The 10,590-nt window shown below is 30.7% G+C and overlaps 1 protein-coding gene across 1 annotated transcript; it reads left to right on the top strand.

The window, feature by feature from the left end:
- The first annotated feature begins 7,332 nt into the window (after nucleotides 1-7,332).
- LOC140963743 (metalloendoproteinase 2-MMP-like) lies at nucleotides 7,333-8,761 on the top strand. Its single transcript, XM_073423125.1, has one exon. It carries the CDS (start codon nucleotides 7,544-7,546, stop codon nucleotides 8,639-8,641), a length of 1,098 nt encoding a protein of 365 aa, XP_073279226.1. The 5' UTR covers nucleotides 7,333-7,543; the 3' UTR covers nucleotides 8,642-8,761.
- Nucleotides 8,762-10,590: the final 1,829 nt, after the last annotated feature.

The raw sequence follows: 10,590 nt of genomic DNA on the forward strand, positions 1-10,590 counted from the left end.
ATCGGTTGGACTAGTTCAGTTCTGGCAATTAGTTGGCGCTTGCAGTTTGCGTCTTGAAAACTTCACTTTTAGCTTCGTGATCAATTTTGGATCTGATCAGTTTCAACTTTCTGTGCACTAGATAAATTTGTTAGAAACAAAAATAATAAGTTTTGTTAATATAAAATCAAGATTGCGAACGTGAAATGTTCCAACAAAAATATTTAACAGATCATATATTATTTTTTTTATCAAAATTTTAAACAATGAATAAATATTTTTCAAAAGTTCAAAATTTTATTGTTTAAATGAATAAATTTTGATTAAAAATTTATTTTTCTGAATTTTTTTTAAAAATATTTATATTAAATTTTTTATTAAGATACATAATAATAATAATAATAATAATAATAATAATAATAATAATAATAATAATAATAATAGTAATTTACAGACAATCAATTTATAAAAAAATTCACGATGATGCTCTTTTAAAAAGTTGGAATACGTAATATTATATAAAAAAAATTATATTTTATTTAATATGATAGAAAGTAGTGAGAGATAAATATATAAATGTTAGAATAAGGTTAGAGTTTAAAGGTGTGAATAAACTTTTTAAAAAAAAATTCTTTTAAACTATGTCAAATAGTACGACCGGTCTTGATGTTGTTTAATATTAAGACCATATTTTACCAATTTCTTAAGAAACAGTCAGACCACAAATTGTGTTAAAACGGTCTAATGAATCTTATGACTAATTTATACACAAATATGGCAATTTAATAAGATAACTAAATGCAGTAAGGAAATAATACAAGTGATGTTTATAAATGTTTGGAGACTCGATCTCTTACATCACTCTTTCTTCCACTTGTGGAAAGATTTCACTAGAAGATTTTAGTTTTACAAAACTTGTAACAACCCGCTTCAACTTTAGGACTTATCAACTCTCAAAATTGAAACTCCTAGTAACTTCTTACAACAGTTGAGACACGCATTTTAACAATTAATATAGAAATAAGATGATAAATCCTTCGACTTAAACTGTCTAGAAACTTCTCAAAAATCTTTTTAAGAATGCAACCTTGAATCGTCTGTCTTTTTTCTCTTCTTTGACATTTTCTATATATATTACTTTATGTATTTTTTTCCATTCAACGTTCGACTATAGCTCATTAAACAATCATTAGTGCAAAGGCATTGTTGTTGTCGTCCTTTCTTGCTTCATCGTATCGTTAATTTAATGCCTGATAGATATACACAAAATGTGCCAGAAAATGACTACTGACAGCACAAAGTAACTAGTTCTGAACATAGACTTTTGTGGAAAGCGTTTTGATCTTCTGATATCTTGTTTGTTGGGTTTGGTCAGTCTACCAACGTTTCTGAAAAAGTAGGTAAAACCCTTATAAGATGTGTTGACTCGATTGTTTATAGATATTCTTGGATACAATGAGCGAATGAGTATTTTTCCACAAGATGATGCGCAAGATACGGCCGAGTAGCTTCGTATTGCTAGAACGGTTGAAAAGACACTGAAGCAGTTGAGCGCCTGTAATACATAGCAAATGGTAGCTTGATAAAATACACTAAGTTATTGTTTGTCATCACTAAAACTAAGGGATCTAACAATAAAAGTAAAACTAAGCTTAGAACCATAATCAAAATTAAATGAAATTGTATAATAAATGCAAACATTTAAATATATTTTATATTTTCAAGATATATCAAATTTAAATTTGAATTTTAAAATATAAATGAAAAGACTTCACATTTAATTACATATTTATTTTTTATTTATTTCAAATATTTAACACGGTATGTGAATGGATTAATAATGATAAATATTTCTTTTTATAACACTTTTTTTTTTGCGAAAAATTTACAAATATGACAAAAACTCTATTTATATATGTGTGTAGATGTTCTACAAAAATTTTGCAATCAATGCATTACTCCAAGCCAAAAGGTTCTCAAGTCCTATGCCACCATCTTCTTTGGGTTTACAAAACATAATCAACTATATTTGAAGTACTGAGTGGTAGAATAGATAACCAGAAGCATTACACCCCTTGAATGATATATCTGATCTAATCAATTCAATTTCCCATGAATATGATAGTGAGCGTCGTCTGGTCCAAGAGCTGATCTTTGATCTAATTGCATCCTAAATTAGGCTATAGTCTGATGTACGCATGCAGTCTCCTTGATACAAGAGGGATACCGAAATATCAGTTTTATAAATTTTACATCTCTATTTTCCAGTTTCACATTATTTTCTTTCTAAAAATTTAAACATTTTATTCTAAATTTTCAATTTTTTCAATTGGGTTCATAGACAAAATTGATGTTCTCTTACACATGAAAAATATGACTATATATTCGAATATTTTAAAAAAAAATTATGTTACGACATCAATTTTCAAATATTATCATGCACATAGGGAGCAAATAAAATTATTTCGTGGTTACCAACATGCCCAAGCAGAAATATACCTTGTCTATCAGGGTTAACAAATTTAATCATGCTCCCGGCCCATATTTGTCAATAATAATAAATAAAATTTAAAAATAAACTAAAAAATCTTTTAAATAATCAATATATATTATATGTACCCGCAGGATTAAACACCTAGCTATATTAGATTTTCTTATGTGGGTTGCATTGCATAACTCGCAATATAGAAAAGCTAAAATTGCACATATCCCGAAATAGTTGCAAAAACAAAAGCCTAAGTGACCCCCCTTTATAACATGGAAACATTGTTTCTCCGATTATCATCAATGCCACACATCGACTTTATTTAATGACATCAACTTTCAATCTTTCATTATCAATAACGATGAATTCACAATGAACATGTAAAGATATAATAAACAAGCAACTTCCTTTAAAATGTGATGGTATATGTTCACATACCAGCAAATCGAGACATATATGTTGACATTCGGTAACTTTATGTCAATAATCTACTCCAGTTACCGGCTTCCCATCAATTTTAGATCCCAAATAACGAAAACATCTTATAAAGTGATTGTAGCCTCGTCATATTTAAAGTGAAATTTATATGTCTAATGACATCATCGTTCAACAAGAACAATAGTAAGATAATTATAATATATATGAAACTCACATTGTAGAACATCATATAACCTTATATGACCTAAATATGCCAACACACGATTGTGTATATTACCAAACCTTATGCATCGGCCGCCAAAGAATTGGTCAACAAGGCAATGCCGTCCTCTTGTGATATTGATAAATTTAATTTTTTTTAAAGTAATATATATATATATATACAGAAGTGGTTGTGATATCGATATGCTGTTGACTCGTACTTTTGGGATTTTCATGCAGCATAGAGCTCTATGCTGATCTCCATACTATCGTATTGTATGTAAAGGTAAAATATCAATTTTAGTCTTATATGTAACCTTTTCAATTATATGTCTTTCGTTGAATCAATTATGATATTGTAACTATGTTTTGATGATGAAATATTTTAGTCTTTTCTTCTCTAAAAGTTGCATAATTAAATGAATAATATCATTGTTAAATTTTTATAATTACATTGTTGAATATACATGTAACGAGAAATTTTTTAAACCAAATAATTATAAAATTAATTATGATACAGTTATTTAGTTACATGATTTTGAGAAGAATGACCAAAATTGATCGTCGTGGCATAGTTACAAGACCATAATTGATTCAACAAAAGATATAAGACTAAAAATGTCACAAAAAAAAATATATAAGACTAAAAATAACACAACACAATATATATATATATAAGACTAAAATCGACATTTTGTCATTTTTAAATTCTCAAAACAAAGAATTTAGGCTCAACATGAGTGCACATGTATGAACCAATGACATTTGGATGAGTTGGTCTCTAAACAATTTCTCATTGAAAATTCCCAATATTGATAATTCCTATAAGCATGATAATCAACAATCAATATCAAACGTATTGTGTTTTAAAAAATTAAAACACAAAACCTTTCACTTCTCTTGGTTATTTAGTTCTTGAAATAATTTGGCTATCGGTCTAACTTACAATAAAAATCAGTGCCCTCTGCACTAGACGAAATTCTCTGCTACAATTGGTGCTCCAAATTGTTCTACACTTTGCTCAAACAAGTCATGTTTGTAAAAATTATTAAAAATTAAAATCACTAAACACCATGGATAAACAAAATGCAATTAATCATTGATAAAATATTTGATTTATCTATTTTTTAAAATTAAAAAATAATCAATATACTGTTTTAGTCATTTATTGTAATTGAGACAGCATAGATTTCTTTTTTAAAAATAGATGAATCGGATGTTTTATCAATGATTAATTGAATTTTATTCATCCATTGTGTTTAGTACGTTTAATTTTTAATAATTGTGCAAACAGATCATGTTTGAGTAAAGTTTAACACGATATAGAACATCAAATATAGCAGAGGATTTTGTCAACCTTATGCACAAGTTGCATCCATATACCATCAATTAAATACATTCTGATTTTTTTTAAAATTATTTACTAGTGAAGGTAATAGAATAGTAACATTACTTTGGAATAAATGGTCATAACTATAAAGAATTGTGGCTTAATATATAGTACAGATGAATAAGTCTAAATTCTTGACCTTGTCGAAATTAATTAATATTGATCAATTAGATACATTTAAACAATACCAAACTTAAGTACAATAAAGTTGACAATTTTGTATTTGATGATGATTGGTCCCAAAATGTTGTCAATATTAATATTTTTCAAAATGTTTGAGCAATATTCATTGGCATTTAGCTCATTGTAAACAGGATAATTTTACATTAATAGAGGGGAAAATATTTTATTTTTACTAACTTGTCCAGTTTTGGATTTTGACTCATTAAGTTTTCAAATATTGGTTTTGGTAAATTTAAAAAGTTCAGTCATGTTTTGCCTAAATGCTAACATAACATTAAAATAATAAAGTAACATCGGAAATTGTTGGCTTGCCTGATGTAAGTCAGCGATATGATCGAAGTAAATAAAAATGAAAGTTAGTGCATCAAAATCAAATTTTGAAAACTCAGTACCTTAATTGATTTTATAATATTTGAGCTTCAGAAACAAAAATATATGTCATCTAGTTGAGTTTGTCAAACTGATTACGCTGCAAATTCCAAACAAAAAGTTTGAAGAATTTCGGACCGGTTTTCTCTCATTGAACCGGCCAAAGACTTCGCTAATTTCTTGGATACGACTTCAATTATAACGTGAAGTAAAATGATATCATATTACTTCACATGCATCTACTCCCTCCAGTGCCACCATCCTTCTCAAATTCTCATTCAACTATTTACGATTTTGATCTCATATTTTCTGAAATTTTTATATTAAATATAACATCTTAAAACTGAAAATTGACAACATAGCTAGATGACCAAAATCATAAAAAGATGAATGTGGAGGACCAAAATTACAATTTTATATGAATTGATTGTACAATTTGCGTTGAGTTTGTCAAACAGATTACGCTGCAAAGTCCAAACAAAAATTTTGAAAACGTCCAGAAAAATCCTTGCCAAAAAAATTATTTCTTCTCTCAAAAATAAAATATAATCAATTAATATTCCTTATTGGCTCAATTTAACTTCTCTGGATACTTCTAGGATTATTTGGTTTCAGTCGTAGCTATTATATTTCACTTGGGATCCTCGATTATTACATATATAGCGTACGTATATATATTATGTTTTTTCAAATATATATTTCTTATATTGTTAACGCAATATCAATATCGACCTGCAAAATAAGTTAGTCAGGACAATATCGCTTAAGAAGATGTTGGATTAGAGAATCGAACTTCTGTCAAGCGTTTATTTGAATTCACTGTTCTGGTCATATAGGACCTAATTAAGTTTGGTGACAAAACTTTTTTTTTTTATTAATCAAACCGACCACCCCTTGCAGTTCGGGCATGTCGACCGCCCCAAGTTCCCACCACACTCTTTTAAAATCAGAGCATTGCAATCTCTATGCGGGCAATAGCGTGTTTCATAACCCATAACCGCCCCCTCGCAGAGTACGTCGCACCATCGCAAGAAGAAAGATCGGCCGACGAGCGGGGGTATACTGATCCTCGAGCTTGAAGCGCATGTACTTGGTCGAGCCAGTCGGTGCAGAAGGGGTCCTCGAATTTGTCGCCATTCCTGAATTTGTCGTTGGCAAGTGATTTTTGCTGGATTCAGATTTCAAAGGTGAATTCTTGATCATTGTTCTCCGGTTGGTTTTGCAGTTCTTCTGCATGGTGTGGCGGGGGATTAATATGGGCACTATATTACTAAAAACTCATGGTGTTATGTTTGATATAATGCACTATTATTAAATATTAAGTACTTTATAAAAATATTATGTATCTATTTATTTTGAATTAAACAATTATATTTTAGGAAAATTAAGGAACATCAAACAAATATAATGAAAACTAATATAAAATTTTGAAATAATATTTTCATATATAATCATAAGTTAAATTTAATATTCAAATTATAATGATGAAATGATAAAATTGGGAATTATCATTTAATCATAAATAATATTTATCAAAATTAAAGATGTTATTATTTATCTATCATTATTTCAAATTTTAAATAAATACTTTAATAATAATAAAATTGCTTTAAAAATCGGACTGGACTTGCCGATTTGACTGAAAACCACTACGAGTCCGGTTCAAACCTAGTCTGAAAACCGTTTTTACTGTCCAACTAGTCAGAACCGATCAAGAATTGGTCATGTTCATCACTTTTTAAACTGTAATTCGATCTGAACAAACCCCGTAAATATCAAACTTTTCGCTAGAAAACTAATCTTTTTCATTCTTAACCCAAAAAATAAAAATAAAAATTTTATCACGTTCCATTTATTGATCACGCCAGAATACCAAATTAATTTAATTTCTTGGTTACATTATTCTGGAAATAATTCGCTAGCAGTCTGACTAATTATAAAATTGAATTGAATGGAAGATCAGAGATGGGAATATAAATGGAGTTTAAAATCTTGATCTAGTGGGATTTAATATTAATTAAAATAAAACAATGCGAGACTTATATCCAATTAAATTGACAATTTTGTATGGCTTGATCCCAATATTTTGTCAATATTAATTTTTCAAAATGTTAACTCGGGTATTGACACTCGGCTCATTGTGTTCAAATTGTAGTATTATATATTGATTATAAAATGTGATATCTATAAGATTTAATGTTGAATATTGAATATTTTTAACAAATTTATTTTTAGAGCTTGTGAGATATTTTGAAAAATTTATAAGTTTCAGGCAATAATAATTAAATAAAATGTTAGAAATGAGAGAACCAGGAAGGAAATGGTGTTGGGGGGAATCATTTAATAATACATGTTGAATTTTCAAATAGACTCAGTCTTTCTTCTCTTTCACACGATTATATCAGCACCATTAATCTGCCGTCCTCCGTACCATATTTATCTTGAAAACTCGATCATCTCCATTTTATTGCATCCGTTCTCTGTCACTCGCCAGGAGGATGAAGTTCCCGTTGCTGATAATCTCTCTGCTAATCTTTTTAGTCAATCCAGCTCCGATTTCGGCACATTTCTTCCCCAATATAACGTCAATCCCGGCATCGTTGATCCCCAATGGCACAGGTTGGGAGGCGTTTAACAATCTTGTGGGCTGCGGACATGGGATGAAAGTCGATGGGTTAGCTAAGCTCAAGAAATACTTCCAGTATTTCGGGTACCTTAATTCTTCTTACGCGGATTTCTCCGACGAATTCGACGACCCCTTCGAGTCCGCCGTCAAAATCTACCAGCTCAACTTCAACCTCGACACCACCGGAGTGATAGATGCGCCGACTTTGAAGTACATCGTGCAGCCCCGATGCGGCAACCCCGATATGGTCAACGGGACTTCCACAATGCGTTTCGGGAAACCACCAAGCACAAATTCTACGATCCACACGATTGCCCATTACTCGTTCTTCCCCAACCGACCCCGCTGGCCGGCCAGCAAGAGTGAGCTCACGTACGCCTTCTCTCCGGAGAATCAGGTGCCGCCGAACGTCCAGAGCCTGTTCACACGCGCGTTCGACCGGTGGTCGGAGGTGACCACGCTGACTTTCACGCAGATCACATCGTTCCGGCAGGCGGACATCAAGATCGGGTTCTTCAGCGGCGACCACGGCGACGGAGAGCCGTTCGACGGGGTCCTGGGAACGCTGGCGCACGCGTTCGCGCCGACGGTTGGGAGGCTGCATCTGGACAACGACGAGAACTGGGTGATCGACGGAGACTTCATCAACGCCGCCCCGCTGTCGGCGGTGGACCTCGAATCGGTGGCGGTTCACGAGATCGGGCATTTACTCGGGTTGGGTCACAGCTCGGTAGAAGAAGCGATAATGTACCCGAGTATTCCATCGGGTGTGAGGAAAGTGGAGCTAGCAAACGATGATATTACGGGCATCCAAGAGCTATACGGGTCGAACCCGAACTACAATGGGTCGGGCCCTATTTTGACTCCGCGACAGGATAGGGATTCCAATTCGGGTCATTCGTTGTCGGATCGCGGGGTTCCTTTTTATTGTTGTTGGATTATTTTCTTTATTATTTGTTTGATTTTTTAAAATATATTTTTTACTAATTTTTTTTTTGTGGAGATAGCTATTATTTTTCCTATTGTTGTAATATTCGTACATATGTCGGATTTTTTTAAATTGAAATTCTTCTTCATTATTTGGGTTCAACTTTGCAAGTGCAGTGATCATTTTTGAATTCTGAGGCGACTTTGCTAGTTTTAATAGCGGCAAAATCGAGGAGTTGAGGCCACAGCCCATATGTGAGCTTAAGAGGACTGATTTAAGTTAGATTTGTGTTAGTTTTTAATAGAGTTATGTGTTTGTTATTTGTTGTTGTCTCATACAAGAATCTACGTGATATGCATTTATTTATTAAATTATTATTTGTTTATATTTTTATTTCATATCATAAAATGTTGTTAAATTTTCATATTTCATAATTTTTGAAAATTATTTTTCTAAATGTCATGTCATATTTAATTTTATAAATATCATAATTAAATTTGAGAAATAAATATACGCAATATATAATATTTATGTTTTATATTACACGTGTGTCACAAGTTCTTAGTTTGAAGTTAATGGAGCCATCTTAATTACACCATTTTAGGCTAGGATAAAATTTTAATTTTCATTTGAGAGTCATTAAGTACTATTTGACATATATTCTACACATAAAATTAAATGTAGATAATAAAACATAAAATGTAAATATCAACTCGTTAAAAATAATCATAATTAGAGACATTCGTTCAACTTTTTAATTGTAAATATATACTCGCTAAAAGTAATCATGATTTTTAAAAATATCATAATTAGAGACATTCGTTTGATTTTTTAAAATCTAGAACTAATTTATGACCAGCGACCATAATTCTATCCTTTCGTGAACAGGACATTCGTTCAATTTTCACGTGCTAATTGTTTTTTTTTTTTTGCACTATTTATTAGATTTTAATATCTTCACATGCATATGATGTATGAAACGAGGATAAACTATAATTAACTTTATTTATTGTGTGGTTTAAATTTCTCTATGGAAAAAAATAGTTAAGACATTCAAATAAAAAAGTTAATTAAATAAAATCTCTCGTTTTTTGTTAAATTTTTTTTTAAAAAAAATACACTCACTGTTTATGCTCACACTAAAAAAAAATACTTATTTAGCGATGGTTTTTTTGTAAAATCATGAAAAAATTAACATATTTTTTTTAAAAATCGTGGTAAATAGTGACGAATTAACCTAAACCGTCGCTATTTTAGCGACGATTTGTTTATTTTGTAGCTATGATAACAACAAAATATTTGAAGTGTCGCAAATAATTATATAGTGACGAAAATTTTATAAATTCTGTCTGAAACGTCTGCCTTTTTTATTGCTTAAAAAGTATTTGAAAATTTTTTTTTGACACTAAATTTTCGGCCAAGTACATTTACCTAATATTTTACCCCTTAAAAGAAAACATCAACCAACTAGTATTTTAAAAATCAAGTGAAATAGTCATAAAAATGAAATTGTCGCATGTTTCATCAAACCTAAAAAAACAATAAATCTGAAAAGTATAGCTCATACTAAACCTCTCAAAAATCTCTCAAAAGCATAAATAAATAGTCTTAAAATCTTTAACGTAAATCATAAATCATAAATCTAAAATGCGGAAAAAGTAGAAGCACTAGTCTTCGGGTTGTGTGCACCGACAGTCCAGCAAAATCAACCATCAAGGACCCCAGTAATATTAACATCATCATTACCTGCATCCATCACACCTAGTGAGTCTAAAGACTCAACACACCATAATCTTTATAACAAGTAATACGTATAAAACCACATGCAACAGTGAAAATACTTTTACGTAAAAATAACATTTTCATGACATGCAAACATAAACTTTAACCTTTCCTTTTCCTCAACATGACATAAAAACCTTTAACATGATCATAAACATTTTTTCTTTTCCCTTTCCTTTGTTGAATTCAGATCGTTAATTGTGACTTTC

The sequence above is a fragment of the Primulina huaijiensis genome, chromosome 18 (assembly GCF_012295235.1).
Source record: "Primulina huaijiensis isolate GDHJ02 chromosome 18, ASM1229523v2, whole genome shotgun sequence".
NCBI classification, from domain to species: Eukaryota; Viridiplantae; Streptophyta; class Magnoliopsida; order Lamiales; family Gesneriaceae; genus Primulina; species Primulina huaijiensis.